At 41.2% G+C, this 20793-nt stretch overlaps 1 protein-coding gene across 6 annotated transcripts in view; it reads left to right on the top strand.

The window, feature by feature from the left end:
- Nucleotides 1-20793, top strand: part of DAB1 (DAB adaptor protein 1) — a 419471-nt gene that overhangs the window by 121617 nt on the left and 277061 nt on the right. For all 6 annotated transcript variants that reach the window (XM_032607142.1, XM_032607180.1, XM_032607160.1 and 3 more), the window contains exon 2: nt 16505-16707. In XM_032607142.1, coding sequence (XP_032463033.1) covers nt 16641-16707 — 67 coding nt within the window. In that variant the 5' untranslated portion in view covers nt 16505-16640. The remainder of the gene's footprint in view (nt 1-16504; nt 16708-20793) is intronic.

The following is a 20793-nucleotide window of genomic DNA, read 5'->3' as shown; positions in this document are numbered from 1 at the left end:
AGAGCCTGAGAGTCAGGTTAACATATCAGATTTCATATCACAGCAGAAATCGTTCTTGGTAATTGTTTCCTGCTTCATTTTGACGCATATGTATCGAAAAACTAATATGTATATGGTATGGGAAATAAATATCGGAAATTTCTCCCTCTTCCTTCCTAAGAATGATATGCAGATGAAATAGAGGGAAGGGAAGACAAACAGTATGGAATGAATCTCTCCTGTAGCACCAGGCAATTTGCATATATCATCGTATTTATGCTACTCAGCAACCATTAGGGACAAGGTACGAACTTCCCAGCTTCACAGAGACCCAAAGACTTCAAGGGACTTGCCAAAGCTCACATAACTGGTACTCAGTGGAGCCATGATTTGAAAACCCAAGGCCAGTCTGGGAGACGGTGACGTTCATGATCTCGTGACTTTGCCAGCTGCAAGATGTGAAGAGTGATGTAGTTAAGGGTTCAGATGCGAGGTACATGTAAGTACACCAGAGTGAGCCTCAGGCTAGTTTTTACAGCCCTCCCCTTCCAAACCCCACCCCAGGAAGAAGGGGTGTGGCATTGTAAGGCCATGCACAGCAGGAATTTCTGCAGGAGGAAGAGTGTCTCTAGAATCTCAGAAGAGCCGTACAGCCTGGCATCCCAGAGACTCGGGTATGATTTCAAAACAGGAAGGATCCTGAATGTCTCTCAGGGACCAGGGCATCTTATTGTTCCCATTGCGCAGGACATTGTTCACTCCCTAATTGTATATGTATTTCTCTGCCTGGTGGCTTCTGCGAGCCTTCACTTCACGGAGTCATAACTTCTGCTCAGTCAACCACTTGCTGCCTCAGAGCTTGTGCATCTTTTCACTTCTGGCCCCGTTACTCCTGGACAGAATCTGTATTAATGAGTTCAGATTCTTGAGAGAGAGAATATGCCTGTCTTCTCATACATCCAGTCTGGATCTAACCCTTCCTACCAGGCCAAGTTGTGGCTCTGGTCAGCCAGTGAATTGTCCTTGGGTAAGGAATGGACTTCTGGTGCAGTCAGCTGGGACAGATTAGGGAGTGGACATTTTGGGGGTGGGGCATTATTCTATCTATTCCAGTCCACCTCTGGACCCCAAAGATTCACATCTAGCCCAAATGCAGAAGACAGGCAAGGTCTCTCTGTGATGTCATCAGTTCAAAAGTCCAGATTCTCATGATCTAAATTATCTAAATCATATTCCAGTGATTAGGGCATAGGCATCTTGGTGGGGGGGGCATTTTCCTGACTGTCCCCAGCACTTAACACTATGTGTTAAGTATCTTAAATAGATTATGTCATTTAATAAACTCACCACATCTGGTGCCTATTCTCAGAGTCATTGTATTTTGCGGTGGACGTGTTCAGGCTCAGGGGAATTCAATAACAGGCCCAGTCGTGGGGGATGAGGGAATGGGTCATGCCAGCCCTGAAATCACATGTGAATTCCCTTTACCTTTATGCTTGTTTCCTGTATATGTTACTGCATATTCGGATCACCTGGGGAGATTTTAAGCATCCCAGTGCCCAGGTGGCAGCTTAGATCAGTTAAATGAGAATCCCAGTGTGAAACCCAAGAGTCAGTAGTCGTTCCAGATCCTCAGGTGATTACGATATGCAGAAGAGCTTGGGAGCCTCTGCCCTGTATTACTCATCACTAAAGGATGGTGCTCCAGGCGAAGGGTGCACATGGTCAGGGAAGCCTTCCCCATGAAGGGGAGCTTGAACTTAGAGTCGAAGATATTTGCAGGGTGTAACAGTGAGGTGGGCAGTTCATGGAGAGGCGACAGCTTTCCATGTTGGCGATTTGCTCAGTATTTGCTGAGTGTGATGGAATTTTTAGGTTTCCGTGAGAAGGTTCAAATAAATACATTCACAAATCAGGAAACGACGGGGAAAGAAGAGCTCCTTTGTCCAAGCATCTATCCCCATTTACAGCTTGAGCAAAACACAGCCCTGTGGTTATCACTGTTATGGATGGATTTTGTGAGGGAGATAATTGTGGAAATTGGGTCGCTTCCTGTCAAGTGCAGATCCTTTTGTGGAGGAAATTTGAGCTATCTGTGTATCCCATTTTACAGTAATTGAGATTGGACTAGCAAATCATTAGCGAAGCAAAGGAAGTTGATGGGCTTTTTATTTTTTTTCCAAAGGAAGGTGGAAAAAAATTTGATGTTTGAGAAGAGAGAGAAGAATTAAAATGGGATGTCAGTGATGGGAGAGAGCAATGCCTGTCTCCTGGCTCTCTGGGCAGGGAGAGGGTGACATCCGGGCCAAGACCTCCCTTGGGTGGGACCAACAGGAAGGGCTGTTGCAGGTGCCCCCTGTGATCAGGACAGGTACTGGGATGTGGACCTCCTTGGGATGAGCCGCCACCCAGGGCCACCCTGGGAACCAGGCAGCATGGGGACATCTGTTGCTTACTCGCCCAGCTTTCCACTGACAGAAGTTGGCCCGTGTGGTCCTCTTTCCCACTGTCACCTTTGAAGATAATGAAATGCAGCTTGTGGAGAGGAGAGTCAATAATGGTGGTATATATTTTAGGTAACTCAGCAGGTGAAGCTGCCAAATGTGATGTTTATTTAGTTAAAATCCCATTCACTGGGAGGGCCTCATTAAATACTTGTCTTTCCTTCCTGCGAGACCCCAGGGAACAGCAGCAACAGCTCCAGGTTACTCAGACACATCGTGGAGGGAACTGGGATGATAGCAGAGGGCGTTCAGTCTCCAAGAGCAAACAGACAGCGTGCCCCGCCTTGTCGCGTGGCTAGTGGGGTTAAAATGAGGACAGGCATCGGCTAAAAAGCCAGGTGATGAGGGAGGTGCCATTTTAGGATTAGTGCTGGGGAACAGGTAAGAAGGCCACCTGAGGCCAGCCCCCATGCTTGGGAAAGTGTAGCAGCCACCAGGCCTTGATTCGTCTCTCTCTGTACCTCCCCCATGTAGCCCAGTGTCTGCTGTGTACAGAGTAGGTGCTTAGAAATGTATGTAGAATTGATTTGGTTTACAGAATCTGTAATTTAACAGCTGTGTGCTGAAGGAGTTGGGGATATTTGCTTTTTTTTTTACTATTTCTTCATGCAAATTCATTTATCTAGGACATCTTTGGAAAGAAAACTTGAAGAGCATAAGCTTTTAAACTCAGTAGCTCCGCTGTTGCAAGCAGTCTCCCAGTTGGACCGCCGTTATCACTGGCTTCCAGCCCTGGGGTGATTGCTGGGTTACCATCATTTTTAAAGAACCTGAAATATGCCAGCCGCTGCCCTGTTCAATCACTGCGGTGGTCGCCTGTCACCTGCTAATAGTCACCACCCACTGGCGAATCATATTTGAAGTTTGCACCTAGCAGCAGGGTATGAATTTTTAAATATAAAATTATATACGTATTTCTATGGAAACACAAAAGACCCCGAATAGCCAAAGCAATCTTGAGAATGAAAAATGGAGCTGGAGGAATCAGGCTCCCTGACTTCAGGCTATACTACAAAGCTACAGTAATCAAGACAGTATGGTACTGGCACAAAAACAGAAATAGAGATCAATGGAACAGGATAGAAAGCCCGGAGATAAACCCATGCACATATGGTCACCTTATCTTTGATAAAGGAGGCAAGAATATACAGTGGAGAAAAGACAGCCTCTTCAATAAGTCGTGCTGGGAAAACTGGACAGGTACATGTAAAAGCATGAAATTAGAACACTCCCTAACACCATACACAAAAATAAACTCAAAATGGATTAAAGACCTAAATGTAAGGCCAGACACTATAAAACTCTTAGAGGAAAACATAGGCAGAACACTCTATGACATAAATCAAAGCAAGAACCTTTTTGACCCACCTCCTAGAGAAATGGAAATAAAAACAAAAATAAACAAACGGGACCTAATGAAGCTTAAAAGCTTTTGCACAGCAAAGGAAACCATAAACAAGACCAAAAGACAACCCTCAGAATGGGAGAAAATATTTGCAAATGAAGCAACTGACAAAGGATTAATCTCCAAGATTTACAAGCAGCTCATGCAGCTCAATAACAAAAAAACAAACAACCCAATCCAAAAACGGGCAGAAGACCTAAATAGACATTTCTCCAAAGAAGATACACAGACTGCCAACAAACACATGAAAGAATGTTCAACATCATTAATCATTAGAGAAATGCAAATCAAAACTACAATGAGATATCATCTCACACCGGTCAGAATGGCCATCAACAAAAAATCTACAAACAATAAATGCTGGAGAGGGTGTGGAGAAAAGGGAACCCTCTTGCACTGTTGGTGGGAATGTAAATTGATACAGCCACTACGGAGAACAGTATGGAGCTTCCTTAAAAAGCTGCAAATAGAACTACCATACGACCCAGCAATCCCACTACTGGGCATATACCCTGAGAAAACCATAATTCAAGAAGAGTCATGTACCAAAATGTTCATTGCAGCTCTATTTACAATATCCAGGACATGGAAGCAACCTAAGTGTCCATCATCAGATGAATGGTTAAAGAAGATGTGGCACATATATACAATGGAATATTACTTAGCCATAAAAGGAAACGAAATTGAGATATTTGTAGTGAGGTGGATGGACCTAGAGTCTGTCATACAGAGTGAAGTAAATCTGAAAGAGAAAAACAAATACCGTATGCTAACACATATATATATGGAATCTAAGAAAAAAAAATAAAAGAACCTAGGGGTAAGACGGGAATAAAGACACAGACCTACTAGAGAATGGACTTGAGGACATTGGGAGGGGGAAGGGTAAGCTGTGACAAAGTGAGAGAGTGACATGGACATATATACACTACCAAACGTAAAATAGATAGCTAGTGGGAAGCAGCCACATAGCACGAGGAGATCAGCTCGGCGGTTTGTGACCACCTAGAGGGTGTTAACATCCCTAGAGGGATGTTAAAAAAATTTATATACACGTGCTACTATGAATCTGCATGTTAAAGTAATAAACTATCTCCTATTTTTTTAGTTTGTAAATAGACATAGGTTGATGTCTTCACTCCAGTGGCTTTTCTTCAGTAGGAACTGCAGGATGCCCATTTTATAGATGAAGTTGAGGCTCAGACTGGTTTAGTAGTAGCTCGAGTGCCTAAATGTATGTAAGCAGTGAGTGGGAGAGTCAGGCATGATTCCAACCCAGCCCCTCAGCTTATTGCTTTAGGTTCTGCCATTTACTGACACATTTTTGTAAAATCAGAGGTGAAGATTTTAGAACGTTGGGTAGAAGTGGGGCTCCAAGTACTGAAAACGCTAATGGAATTATTTTAAGCTTATACACATTTTTTTCTGATACTCTATTAGTTTATGTAATGAAGTTTCATGGTGCAATAAATACTCAGTGAAACTGTGTGATCCATTAGTTAAATGAAATGTTCCTAAGTATGCCGTACTGCTGTCACATAAATTCCTTTAATATTGCTGAAATCTGGTTCTGACTTTTGTGAGCTTTGAGTTTGATTAAAGAAACACATTCTGTTCCTCCTATTATCACCTTGCTGAAGGCTGACAGATACCTGAGTAATAACAGTGCCTGCCTTCTGGAGCATAGCATTTTATTTTCCCCAGAGTACTTTTACGTAGCTTTCATTTATTCCTGTTCACTTAATCCCATGAATTATAGCCAGCATTATCCCATTTTACAGATGAGTAAACTGATGGACCATGTAGGTTTTTTTTTTAACATCTTTATTGGAGTATAATTGCTTTACAGTGGTGTGTTAGTTTTTGCTTTATAACAAAGTGAATCAGTTATACATATACATATGTTCCCATATCTCTTCCCTCTTGCATCTCCCTCCCTCTCACCCTCCCTATCCCACCCCTCCAGGTGGCCACAAACCACCTAGCTGATCTCCCTGTGTTATGCGGCTGCTTCCCACTAGCTATCTATTTTATGTTTGGTAGTGTATACATGTCCATGCCACTCTCTCACTTTGTCACAGCTTATCCTTCCCCCTCCCAATGTCCTCAGGTCAATGCTCTAGTAGGTCCCCGTCTTACCCCTAGGTTCTTCATGACCTTTTTTTTTTTCTTAGATTCCATATATATGTGTTAGCATACGGTATTTGTTTTTCTCTTTCAGACTTACTTCACTCTGTATGACAGACTCTAGGTCCATCCACCTCACTACAAATAACTCAATTTCGTTTCTTTTTATGGCTGAGTAGTATTCCATTGTATATATGTGCCATATCTTCTTTATCCATTGATCTGTTGATGGGCACTTAGGTTGCTTCCATTTCCTGGCTATTGTAAATAGAGCTGCAATGAACATTTTGGTACATGACTCTTTTTGAATTATGGTTTTCTTAGGGTATGTGCCCAGTAGTGGGATTGCTGGTTCGTATGGTAGTTCAATTTGTAGTTTTTTAAGGAACCTCCATACTGTTCTCCATAGTGGCTGTATCAATTTATATTCCCACCAACAGTGCAAGAGGGTTTCCTTTTCTCCGCACCCTCACCCGCATTTGTTGTTTGTAGATTTTTTGATGATGGCCATTCTGACCGGTGTGAGATGATATCTCATTGTAGTTTTTTTTTTTTTTTTTTTTTTTTTTTTTTTTTTTTTTTTTTTTTTATGCGTTACGCGGGCCTCTCACTGTTGTGGCCTCTCCCGTTGCGGAGGACAGGCTCCGGACGCGCAGGCTCAGCGGCCATGGCTCACGGGCCCAGCCGCTCCGCGGCATGTGGGATCCTCCCAGACCGGGGCACGAACCCGTGTCCCCTGCATCGGCAGGCGGACTCTCAACCACTGCGCCACCAGGGAAGCCCCTCATTGTAGTTTTGATTTGCATTTCTCTAATGATTAATGATGTTGAACATTCTTTCATGTGTTTTTTGGCAATCTGTATATCTTCTTTGGAGAAATGTCTATTTAGGTCTTCTGCCCGTTTTTGGATTGGGTTGTTGGTGTTTTTGTTATTGAGCTGCATGAGCTGCTTGTAAATCTTGGAGATTAATCCTTTGTCAGTTGCTTCATTTGCAAATATTTTCTCCCATTCTGAGGGTTGTCTTTTGGTCTTGTTTATGGTTTCCTTTGCTGTGCAAAAGCTTTTAAGCTTCATTAGGTCCCGTTTGTTTATTTTTGTTTTTATTTCCATTTCTCTAGGAGGTGGGTCAAAAAGGTTCTTGCTTTGATTTATGTCATAGAGTGTTCTGCCTATGTTTTCCTCTAAGAGTTTGATAGTGTCTGGCCTTACATTTAGGTTTTTAATCCATTTTGAGTTTATTTTTGTGTATGGTGTTAGGGAGTGTTCTAATTTCATACTTTTACATGTACCTGTCCAGTTTTCCCAGCACGACTTATTGAAGAGGCTGTCTTTTCTCCACTGTATATTCTTGCCTCCTTTATCAAAGATAAGGTGACCATATGTGCGTGGGTTTATCTCTGGGCTTTCTATCCTGTTCCATTGATCTCTATTTCTGTTTTTGTGCCAGTACCATACTGTCTTGATTACTGTAGCTTTGTAGGATAGTCTGAAGTCCCATGTAGGTTTTTTAATTCTAGATTTGCCCTAGATATGCCAGACCACCAGATAGCTGTATAATAAGATTCCAATTATTTATTTTTGAATTTAGTTAAAAGAAAAGAAAGCATGCTTTCTTCAAAGAGCATTTAAAATGACTTGAGTCTCTTTGTTTTGACCCTATCCAAAAGTATTACTGCTATTATACTTTAGTATTGTATTCTCAGCATAAGTTAAGGGACATTGAAAATTCCCTGTTGGATTTTCTATAGAGACAGTGCTGATGTTAATGTCCATGGGACCACACAGCGTTGGTTTTATGAAAGCCTGTAGGCCCTTTTCATTCTGTTTCTGGTTTAAGGTTATTTGAGCATGGACTTTGTGGAACCTGTAACTGATCCTATTTCCTTCTATGCTTTGGCCTCTAGCAATCTCATATATTTACATCCTATCTTCTGTAACCGTACAGGTTTAACTCGGTGGCCTATCGTTGCTTCTGCCTCTACCTTCATTTCCAATCCTTTGTTCCCCATTCACTTCAGTTTTCCTCATTCATTAATTTTATCCTGTTCTAGAGAATGACTTTCTATAAAATTTTCTATAAGCTGCCTGAATTCTTTTTATTTTTTTCATAATGTCAGGTGGACATAACCGACGAGCAACACAATGAATGTGAGCTCTCAGGCCAAGAGACGTCTTCTTCTTCTGTGATTTTTCTTTCCTTTCTTGAAACACACAGTTGTGGCAAAACAGTTTTGATGGGGTCTGTAGTGAGGTTGTTAATCTGTCAACTTTGTGGCCTTTAGAGTTTTAAAGCCAGGGATACGTTCTATCAATATAGTAGTATTCTGGAAGGGTTTGGTCAAAGCAAGTGATGGCCTTGCATTTGCTGTGAGGATGGTGGTATTTTAACAGTAGCGGGAGAGATGTAGTATCTTGAAATATCATTCTGGTAAAGTTTCTGTAGCGCTTGCACTTCTGACACCCTTGGCAGAATTAAGTAAGTGTTGCCATTGGGCTCTAGCGAAACCTTTCTCTTTCCTTTTTTCTTGTTCCTGAAAAGAACAGATGTACAGAATGAGCACATTTTAGGCAGTTCCCAAATGGGCTAGATCAGATCAGTTAGCCCTTGACATATTAAAAAAAAAAAACGGAAAAAGGGTTGACAGGTTAAAGTCATAGTCCCAGGGATGCAGAGGGAGGGAGATGGTCCAACAAAGGCCGACTTTGGCTATGTAATTAAAGGAGTTTGCAGTGATCTATGGGGCCAGTAGGTGAAAAGTCTTGGGACGGGGTTGGGGGGCAATTCCTGGCATGGAGGCAGAGTCTGGAGGGGAAGTCAAGAGTTCAGTAAGAAACACACCTGCTCGAAAGAAACAACGTTGGTCCACAGACTTGTGTCAAGTCAAACATTCCGGGGAGATACAGGATGAAGTTGGAATCTATAATAAGAACTGACAGCCATAAACTGATTTTAAACTCATGTAGCCTTGGGAATTAGAAAGCATGCCATCTAGGGAGCTGCAATGGGTCTGAACTTTTTAAAAGACGAGTGAGACCAGAATTGGCTTTGTTGCATCCCTGTGTGTGTTCGGTTCTGACCTAGGCTTTAAAAACTTTTTTTTTGTTAAATTTGGAAATAATTTCACAATTACAGAAAAATGTAAAAGAATGAGAATATACAAAAAATACTCTATGCCTTTTACTTAGATTCACCTATTGTTACTGTTTTATCACATTTGCTTTATCATTTGTGTATTCTCTCTCTCTGTGTATATGCGTGGATACACACACACGTATGCTGCATGTACATATACATATGTATATGATTTGTTTTTCCTGAATCATTTGAATGGTGCATGTAGCTTAGCCCTTTATACCTAAATATTTGTAGTCCCTAAGTGTAGTCCCTAGGAATAGGTGATTTCTCTTACATAGCCATCGGAAAGTTATCGAATAAATTTAACTTTGAAATAATATTTTTACCTAATTTGCCATCCATATTCAAATTTGTCAGTTGGCTCACTCATTTCTTTTGTAGCATTTCTTTTCTCGCTAGTAAAGGAGGATCTGGTACAAGCATTGCATGTAGTAGTTGTAACTGCTTTGTTTCTTTTTTTTTTTTTTTGCGGTACGCGGGCCTCTCACTGTTGTGGCCTCTCCCGTTGTGGAGCACAGGCTCCGGACGCGCAGGCTCAGCGGCCATGGCTCACGGGCCCAGCTGCTCCGCGGCATGTGGGAACTTCCCGGACCGGGGCACGAACCCGTGTCCCCGGCTTCGGCAGGTGGACTCTCAGCCACTGCGCCACCAGGGAAGCCCTGTTTTGTTTCTTTTAATCTAAAGTATTTCCACAGCCCATCTTTGTCTTTGGTTATGCCATTTTTGAAGAATAGGCTTTCTCTGCATTTTTATATGCATGTTCTGATTAGATTCCTGGCCAGGATGCTGCATGATAATGTGGTCTTCTTTGGGGTATCACCGGATATCCATTTGCTCGTCTTTGCTAATGTTAATTTTGATAACCTAATTGAGGTGTGGTTCGATGTCTCCATCGTATGATCACAAATTTTCCCCTTGCAACTACAAATAGCAAGTGAGAAGACACTTTAAGACCTACGAACGGCTTGCTTCTCATCGAAAAATTTCCCTGGATTTAGCATTTATTGATGATTCTTGTCTGGCTAAGGTTTACTCTGATGGCTGCAAAATGTGTTTTTATACTCTAGCACTTCCTCTGTATTTACCAGATAGTATCTGCTCTACTGTCAACAAGACAGCCTTCCCTTCTTCCCCCACACGTTTATCTGTCTGTTTTCAGTATGGGTTCCCATTTTTTCAGTGGTTTATTATTTATTTACCTTCCTTAAATTATATTGGTGTTTAAGCTGTTTCAGAATTGGCCAGTGAGAGCTCCTCCAAGATGGCGTCTGTATCCTTGTGACATGCTCCTATCATTGGTGCTGGTTGTGAGTACTTCATTACTTTCTGGAACAACAAGATATGTTGGGCTCATCTTATACCTGCCATGCCCCATTTCTGGAATCACCCACTTCTCCAGGAAACCCTGGGTCCTTTTACTGAGGAGTGGTAGTAGAAACCAAAATCTAGGTATTTAGGTGTCATGTTGTCATTGGGTTATCTTTGCTCCTTGACCTGTTCAGTGGACAGGGCTGGGAAGTCATATGCATATAAACGCATGTATACACATACTCATATACAGATACATGTGTATTTTTATAAACCACGAATTTACCCTGAAATCTCCAATTTCCAGTCTGTCCCATAGTTGTCTTTCCTGTCCTCCCTCTTTGCATATTTTAATGTCTCTTCTTGAGTAGTGAGAATCTTGGCTCCCAAGAACATTAAAGAATGTACGTCCTTGTCCAATCTTATAATACATCTAAAATAGTTTTATAATTGCTTTGCCCATAGCACTACCCAAAAAAGCCTACTAAAAAGAGTTTGAGGTTTGTTTTTAGCTCCCCCTGCCCCAATCCTGTTCAAGACCGAGTGTAAACAGTCAAACTGTGTTCCTAAGCTATTCGTATTTGTTCTTTGTCTCCCACCCTTTCAGTGCTTGTGCTTATGATGTGTCTCTGACATACAATTGGATTCATTTGTTTCCATCCACTTGCAGTTTTAGCATTTCCCCCACTTCCTATCCCTGTTAACTTAATTTTACTTTCTTCAGATATGTAGAGCATGAATAGGCTTCCAAATTTGGAAATTAAACAAAAAGCTGTACTCTGAGAAGTATCGCCCTTTGCCTTGTCCTTCTACCTGGTCCGTCCATCATTCTACGACCCAGGATCTCCCCGTGTAGAAAAACAGCTTCATTGTTTTCTGCTGTGTTTGTCCTGTTTCTTTTTGTAAAGATAAGCAGTTAAGTCTCCTCCTTTCTTACATGAAACTAGCATGCTGTAGATTGAGCTAGGCTTCCTAAGTGCCCAAATTTCATTGATCTTCCAAATCTTCCACACTTGGTGGTGGTCTTCCTATTTTACTGATGTGGAAACTAAGACCCCTGGTCTGTACTATTGCAAACCTTTTTGCCTTGTTGACGAATGGCCTGTTTTCAGTGCTTTGTAGTTTGAATGAAGCTGATTAAGATGCCCTAAAGTACGAATCATCAGGTAGTAGCACGTACAGTTTTTGATCCATAAAATGGCTGCCACTGAAACCCAGAGTCCTGCTTCTGGGAAGTCTACGCCTTCATCTGGTTGTTAAGGCTGGATTGTCCCTTTAGCCTGGAATTTCAGTGTCCCTAGCATATCCCACGAGGCTTAAGTCAGGGTGTGGCACCTGGCTGGGAGAGTTGTTTCTGACTTTTTGTTTTTTCTTTTTAAAATTGAGGTGAAATTCACATAACATAAAATTAACCATTTTAGTATGTATAATTCAGTGGCGTTTATTATATTCATGATGTTGTTCAACCATCACCACCATCTAGTTCCAAAACCTTTTCATCTCCTCCAGGGGAGACCCTGTAAACCATTAAAGAGTCGTTCCCCCCCTCCCTGGCTTCCCCCAGCACCTGACAACCACTGATCTGCTCTCTATCTCTCTGGATTTATTTATTTTGGGTATTTTGGAGGTAAATGGAATCACACACTAAAGTGACCTTTTGTGTTTAACTTCTTTCACTTGGCATGTTGTTTGCCAGGTTCATCCACCTTGTAGCATGTATCAATCCTTCATTCCATTTTATGGTTGAATAATATTCCATTGTATGGTTACACCACATTTTGTGTAACCATTCCCCAGCTAATGGACCTCCAGGGGGATTGTGAGTGAAGTTGGGGAGAAGAGAGGCTTGTACCCTGCCTTGTGCGCTGTGCTGCCTACTAGCCACGTGGCCGTGGACGACTACAAAACTGGCTTGTGCCTCCCTTTACTCATGTGTCAAATGAACCTAATGATAATATCTAACTCTTCAAGTGACTGAAGGATTGGCTAAGATAATATGTGAAGAGTTCATAGTATAGTGCCTGGCAAATAATGGGCCTTCATAAACATTAGCTGTTTTGCCATAGGATCCTCTGAGCGTGGGTGGGGAGGAGAGAGAACACAAACGTGCGTTATAGTAGGTGTTTTACCGTGCATTTGTTCTGTTGTAGCTGCTCAAGCCTTTGTGCTTTGTTTAAAAACGAAAAGGCCTATCTGTTTTCTCTGCTTTGTGGTTTGGTGTTTTTGCCCCTCCCCCACTCCCTACCCCCCCACCCCCCCTTCACTGAACGTGGGATTTTACATTTAGAAGCAGTTCAGTAGACAGAATGTCTGTAGTGGAATGTTACATAATTCACTTTTAGATTTGAAGAGCTCATTATAAAAAACCTGACACACTTCAGGAATATTAAATTACTGCAGATTGTGTGGAGCAAAGAAACATTATTGAAGCATTTCAGAATTCTAGGCGAGCCTGAATTTAACTGATAGGGCTTCACAGCTTTTACTGGGGAAAAATGATTTGAGTTGTCACATGGTTTCTGGCCCTAGAGGACTTTAATCTCCTTAATTACAAAGAAACGAATTTCCTAAATAATTTGGAGCTACTTCACAGCATTTGCTCAACCTCTGGCTTTTGGAAAATTAAAGGGGTTGCCAGGGTCCTGGCTGTGGAATGTTCTCTCCGTACTGTAGCTTCCTTATGCAAGTTTTTATTAGAGACGATGCTGGTTTCCTTTCTTTATTGATACGGGGATGTACTTCAGGAATTCACAAGTAATGCTTATAACAATTGAACGCAATCACGTTCTGTCAAACAAGTGACACTGAAGCTGCCCACAGAATAGGGAGAGGTTCTGTATTGTGGCTTACAAAGTCGAAGGAAAGAAAATGGCCCAAATCCAATCCACGTCTATACATCGACTTTAAGAGTGCTTGAAATGGTGTAAAACCCATATTTCAGTTCATTTCGGTGTTTATGGATTAGGTACCTACTGTGTGCAAGACCAGCATCATGGAAATATCTTAGCTTCTACCATTTCCTACAATTTGTCCTTAGAAAGCAGACTTAACCTGCCTTAGTTTCCTTCTCTGTGAAAGGAGGATAATAATATGAGGCTGTGTTGTGACCTTGTATTCCTGTGTTTGTAACACAGGAGACTATTAGGGCCTAATATTTATTAAGTGCTTGCCAGGAGATGTGCCCAGACACCCTTCCAAGCATGTTACATATGTGATCACAATTTCCACAGCCACTCCATGAAGTTGATACTGTTATCCCCATTGTAAAGGTATAGAAACTGAGGCAAAGAGGGGTGGCGTAGCTTCCTCAATATCACATTGCTTGTAAATGGCTCAAACTACGAAGTTGGCCAAGAATCAGATCATAACACAAGTAAGGAGAGATTCTGTTACCCAGTCCAAGCTCATATTGCTCGCTGCACGACAGGCCAATAAATTGAGAGATGAGGTGTTGGGGCAAGGGATAGTGACTTTATTTGGAAAGCCAGCAGAGCAAGAAGATGGTGGACTAATGTCCCAAAGAACCATCTTCCCTGAGTTAGAATTCAGGCTTCTTTTATACTAAAAGGGGAGGGGTTGTGGCTGGTTGTTACAAACTTCTGGGTGTTTTAATCCTTTGTTCTTGCAGCTGTCCAGTGTAACTCAGGTCACCATGTTTCTGTAAACCTCCAACAAGGCAAATGTTAACCTCTGTTGTGCAACTTTTTATCTCTGTATGAATGGAAAAGTGTTATACCTTTAAAGGTCAGAGCCTTGAGAATGGCCTATCCTGTATATTTCAGGCTAAGACAACATTCTTAGCTTGTAGCAAAAGCAATAGAGTACGAAGGTTAAAGTAAGAGAAACAGATCCAATATGGAGTCAGATTTGTTCTTCCGTATTACAGTTCCATTTGATGGAGGGATCAGAAAACCTTTCTGCCTAAGATACCTCTTTTGAACTGAACCTTGAGAATGTCAGCTGAATTGAAAAGAAAAATTGCATAGAAAGGTAACAGCACAAGGGAGAATTGGGAAGATGGGAAAGTGTATCACCTCCCTACTAGACTTAATGCGTCCTTTTTTATTTTGGTTATTAATTTCAAGCCTCCTTGGACATGCTGGTCCTTCTGCCCGAGAAAACTGTTTATTCATTTATTACACATGCATTTATTGAGTACCCACTGGTCCTTTCCCTTATCATCCATGTGACAGAGGCATCATTCTTCAAGATCAGACAGTGGAGAGCTTCTTCTCTGTGAAGCTTCATTGACTCTTTCAAGCAAAGGTGAAAGCTTGCTCCTTTGTAATGCAGTATGCCCGTTTTTTGTCTGTTTTCATTCTGGTCATGTGTATTGCAATCCCCTACATGACTGACACCTCTGCTAGACTGAATTTCTTTGAGGACGGGAATCAGGCTTTGACTCTGTACTCTTGGCCTGCATGGTTGTGCCATACACGTCTGTTGACATGAGTGGGCCAGCACGTGCACCTGGCCTATTGTAGGTTCTTAGGAGATATTTGTTGCAATGAAGTGACTAGTATTATTGATAAAATTAATTATCTCTTTCTATGACCAAGTTTTGTGACTCTGTCATCTCTCATGGAATGTTGTCTTTTGAGGGCAAGAGGTTAGGAAGGGGGTGAGGGCTTAGTGGCATGGTGCAGATAGATGGCACAAAAGCGGCCGGAAAAGTTCTCATTTCCAACATATGGTTTCATGGACCCCATTCTAGGAAGATAATTTTCCATTCTTTTTAGTTGTAGCCTTAGATCCTCTACTTTAAGTACCTTCATTCAGGGCCGGTGTCCTCCTAAACAATAGTTTGTAAAACAGTTTGTTAAAAGCAAACAAAGAAAGCAGATATCTTTGGATAAGGTGTGAATTTCCCCATATTTAAGCCTTACTACAATTTATATGGCTTTTAAATTAGCCTTTCTAGTTAAGCCATTTTTAATTGGCATGATCAAGAGATTTTGGTCCTTATTCTTTTTGAGCTGAAACTGGTGTTCAAGGTCAGCCTTTTCAGACGAAAAGGTTCTAGATCTGTGGCATGAGCTAAGAATTGGCCGCACAGTTTGAAGATCCATTTCCAGTAGCTTTATCTTAATCTTCTTTAAAAATGGATAACTCCTGAAATGTTTATTTTCAACTGAACTCTCACATATAACTATCAGAGAGACGGTCGCTGGGAAAGATTGTTGGCTTGACACTGGGAACACATTCATTCAATTTAAATGAAATCAAATGAGATAACGTATGTGAAGTAGGAGCTGAGGGCATAGGATATAGTAAGTGTATAGTAAATACCGGCTGTAATTGAAGTGGTATTATTATCATTATTATCTCTTCCCAGCACAGTGTCTGAACTTAATAGTACCTAGTAGTGTGCAAGGCATATTTATTAAAGAAAGAAGGGCTGAAATGTGTGTCTGCCTGCCTCTTTCCTTTTCTTTTCCTCCCCACGTTAATTGCTTGTCTGCTCTTATGGCTGCAGGAAAAGCTGACATAAAAATGGGCTTGCTGGAAAGTTTCTCAGCCCCATTTGTCACCTTACCCTTGGAGCCCAGTTTTATGTCAACTCCGCGTTCCCTCTGATGCCTGCCAGTGAGGGACAGACCACAGGTCACTTGCCTACGGTCTGCTTTAGCTGCCAAAGCTCTGCCAAAGCTCTAGTCGAGCTTGGATGACGTATGGGTGCCTCGTTGTTGGAAATGTCTCCATGGTTCTGCTCAGGAAATATGCCTGTGCTGTATTTTCTGGGTGACATCTAGCGCTTGACAATAAGAAACATGGAAAATAAAGAATTGGGTTTTGCTTCTCTTGAAAATCCAGAGTTTTAAAGATCTGTTTTGCATTACCTATTGTGAGTTTTGCGGATAAGGCCTCTAATTCTCTTGGTTGTATGAACCCTGTCGATGGCTTAGTGAAACCATGTGAACAGTTTATACACGGAGACCAAGGTTTTCCTGTTTCTGTATGTTTGACGGTTCCTTTTTTTCCCTCCTAATTTCTAACTTCACCAGGGTGGTGATTCTGAATGTTCTCTTCCCTTGATTTGCAGCGCTCGAAAGGAGTGAATGAAATGTGCAGCTCGGGGTGTCATTTCTGAAGGGAGGAGTCGTTTTCTTGGAGAGGAGTCCTCAATGAGCCTGGCCGAGGCCCGGGATCTGTGTGAAGTGGACTAAGGATTTAGTAGGATGTCAACTGAGACAGAACTTCAAGTAGCTGTGAAAACCAGCGCCAAGAAAGATTCCAGAAAGAAAGGTAGGGCTCAATCAGTTCCTTTCCTAATGGCTACCTATTGTACAGGAATGAGTTTTTTTTGTCTCTGGAACGGTATTTGGTACTATCTTTGTGATTGCATATATTTTTAAATAATCACCAGCATTATTTGGTGTTGTTTGTATTCACAGTATCATATTTTAATGGCTCGTCCTTATTCTCTGGGTAAAATCCAAAATTCTTTTCATAATATGCAAACAAAGCCCTTCCTGACCTGATTTCTACCCGTCCCTCCAGCAACATCTCTGCCCAAATCTGCGCTGCATCCCCACCCAACCCTGTTTGCGCTCCAGGCATTCTCTGTCTTGTAGTTCACCTTTGCATAGACCGGTGATTCTCAAACTCCAGCCACACAGAAATCACCTAGAAGGCTTGTTACAACACAGATTGCTGAGCCTCGTCCCCAGAGTTTTTGGTTCACTAGCTCTGGGGTGGGGCCCAAGATGCGTTTATAACAGGCTGTCAGATGATGCTGATGCTGGTGGTCCAGAGACCAGACGTTGAGAACCCCTGGACTGTCACTTCAGCCTGAAATACTTTTGTTGCTCTCCGCTTTTTCTTAACACTGACTCCTACTTATTCTTTAGATTTGAGCTTAGTGGGGCCTCCTGGAGGGCCTTCCCTTACTCCCCAAATTGGGTTATTTGCTTTTGTTTGTTTTGTTTCATTAGCATGTTGTTAGTAGCTCACTTCCTTAGAAGCACCCTGTTGTTTTTTCCCCTTTGTCAGCTATACTATACAGTCCTTCAGAGCTGGATCCCTTGTTCACCCTTTTAACTCCCAACGATTGGAAAGTGTCTGACACAGAGGAGGCACATAGGTATTCGGTGGAGAAGACTGGCATGCATAGTGTGATAATAAAATAATTCTATCACTGTTCACGATTTTTGGAGAATTTGTTCCTATGGCTTTATGACCACGTCTCTCATTAAGTTCGTCTCCTTGTTGGAATTAGATGTAAGCAACTTGTTGCTCTGTGTGTAGGGGTGTGTGTGTGTATGTGTGGTGTGTGTTTTCTCCCTGTGGTTTCAGTTCTTTCCCTCCCCTGTCTTTAAAACTGCGTGGAAGAGGATTAATACAACTCTCTCTCAGGTCTTGAAATCTGTCAGTATGGGCCTGCAAACAGGATGCCATGGGTTGCTTTGTATAGGCAGTGATTTGTTTGAGACGTTGCTGTGCCTGCCCAGTCATGTCTTCTGATGGCATTTGTCTGATACTCCATAGGAAGCAAGGGACATAAATGTAATACATATGCAGCTCTTGGACAGCCAGAACCCCAGAAAGGACTATAAATTTTGCTTTAGATGTTGATTTGAAGCACAAATGTTTTGGAAGCAGTCTATTTTATCCCCTGAAACCTAATGTAAACCTTGTTTTTTATGCATCATGGACTAAGAATAATAGAAGGAAGGCACGTGTGTGAGAGAACAGGTCTTGGGAGAACTGCTACATGGGGGGAAAAAAGAAAAGATTGCAGAGCCCAGTATGTACTAGAATTCAAATGCTTTTTCACTGGAAACTGACAAGTTATATTTTTGCTTCAAATTTAACCTTTCCACTGAACTTGTGCTCTTGAACGCTTAATGCATTAAAAATTGTACTTAGTGCGTATCTTTTCATTCTTAATTTTAACATGCAAAACCAGAAGCATTCTAAAGAGAGGATTCAGATTTTTCAGAACATTGGCTTAGTTGAGAACTTGGAACAGGACTGTGAAGGTGACCTTCACGTCCTTAGTAGCTCTAAAATCAGCACAGCACCTATGCGAGGAGTGTCCTCTAGTGAGTGGCTAATACCATAAAGTCTGGGCAGGCAGACCTGGGTTCAGATTCTGGCTATATCACTTCCTAACTGTGTGACCTCAGAATGTTACTTCACCTCTCTGAGCCTCGTTTCCTTTCCCATAAAATGCAGATGTAATATTACAGAGCTCAAATGCTCACTAGGAAGATTAATTGAAATAGGGCACATAGTCTAGAACTTGGCATATGTTTAAAACTCAACAAAGTTTACATGTGTTCCTCTTCCTCTCCCCCCTTCCCCCCGCTTCTCTTCTCCTTACTTCTTCTCATCCCCTTCATTCCCTGTCATCTTTCTCCATCTTGCCCACCTCTCCCTTCTATGTCCTATTTCTCTTCTCCCTTTTTCACTCCGTCCTCCTTCTCTTCCTCATCTTCATCAGAATCATCACATCGTTTTCTCTTACCTAAGGGGATCTTAAAAAGTATACAGCTGATTTGTCCCAGAGCAAGATTTTACAATTGTTTGTAATTATGCAACAGTGACAGATAGTTTTTTTTTCTTGATACCCTTGTCTGAACCAAGGCAGCAGGACATCACACACGTACGTTAAGAAGAGAGAGTGAGAATGTGCTGGTAACAGGATTAATTCATTTCCTGTTCTTTAGTTTTGGCTATGGGATAGTAAGTATTCCATTAAACAAATGTTGCTAACTGGGTGAAAATAAGTAGAACTTTGAAAGGAAATAAGCAGTTTATATATCAATCTTGAATCTTGAATTCAATAGTCTTACTAAACTCTTTTGCTAATACTTTCTCTAACCCCTCTTTGATTTTCTATTGAGGCAATATGTAACCTCATAAGTAAGTTTCTGGCTTCCTCTTCAATCCTTAAGTACTTGTTCTTTTTCTTTATCTTATTCCATTGGTTTGGGTCTGTCAATATAATATCTAGTAGAGAGTAGGTATCCTTGACTTTTACTTAAATTAATGGAAATGCCTTAAGTTACCTGTAAGTGTGATATTTAAGTATTTACTAAATATTCTTTATTAGTTTGCCTTCATTTATCATTTCTAGGAATTATTTTTTTTTAAATCCTGAATTTTCATGTTGAATTTTATCATATGCTTCTTCTATATTTATTTCAATGATTATACATATATTTTCTCTTTTAGTTTAAAATCAGTAATAAGTCATGGATTTCACTGATAGATTTTCTGATCTTCATTTCTGTTTGTGATGTCTTATTTTCTATACCCTGTGGATTTAATTTGACATTTTACTTAGTATTTTTCTATCTATATTCATCAGCTCGATTGGTATATATTTTTCTTTTCTTGAACAATCTTTGTGCCTGATATAGGTCAAAGTTGATAACCTCATATAATGATTTTGGTGGTAAGGACATAATAATTTTAGACTTCTTTATGAAAAAATATGAATTTTTTAGTAATTTTATTAGACTTTTAAGAAGTTATATATGCTTATTACTGAAAATTAGAAAAGACAAAGTAAGCATGCATAATCCTAAAAATTAAAAATAACTTTTATTGGGCTTCCCTGGTGGCGCAGTGGTTGAGAGTCCGCCTGCCGATACAGGGGACACGGGTTCGTGCCCCGGTCCGGGAAGATCCCACATGCCGCGGAGCGGCTGGGCCCGTGAGCCATGGCCGCTGAGCCTGCACGTCCGGAGCCTGTGCTCCGCAACGGGAGAGGCCACAGCAGGGAGAGGCCCGCGTACCGCAAAAAAAAAAAAAAAAAACTTTTACTAACGTTCTAAGTTACTTCCTTCTGGACTGACTTTCCAGGATAATATGAGATTATACTGTTCGTACAATTTTACATCCTCCTTTGTCATTTGACATTCTGTCATAAATGCATTTCTTGTATTACTACCTGATATTACAGTATCGTAAAGTTTTTTCTTCTCTTGGCAAGATTTAGGTGGTTCCTGGGGCAGATATTTTATTTCCTAAAAAAAATACCTGACAACGTAAGGCATCTATCATGAAAAAGAGTGGCAAATAGAAAGTTAAGAAGCCCTTTATAATTCCTCACAAACCTGTCACTCCAGTTCTTTAACCCAGGCTGTTGAAAGCAAGTCAGACAGATTCAAAAACAAGTCACACAGGAGCATATTTCACCACAAAATGAGTTTCTAGACAGGCCAAATATGAGATGTAACTAGAGTATTCACAATTCAAATAAGGAGGGGATGAAAGTAGTGAGAAATAAAGTTGTTTTCTTCATTTCATTTTTATTGGATTGTGTCACTCACTACACATACAGCTTGTCAGACGGTACCTATTCTAGGAGTGGAAGTTGAT

Source organism: Phocoena sinus, chromosome 1 (genome assembly GCF_008692025.1).
Source record: "Phocoena sinus isolate mPhoSin1 chromosome 1, mPhoSin1.pri, whole genome shotgun sequence".
In the NCBI taxonomy this organism is placed as follows: domain Eukaryota; kingdom Metazoa; phylum Chordata; class Mammalia; order Artiodactyla; family Phocoenidae; genus Phocoena; species Phocoena sinus.
This window is presented reverse-complemented; position numbering and strand designations above follow the sequence as displayed.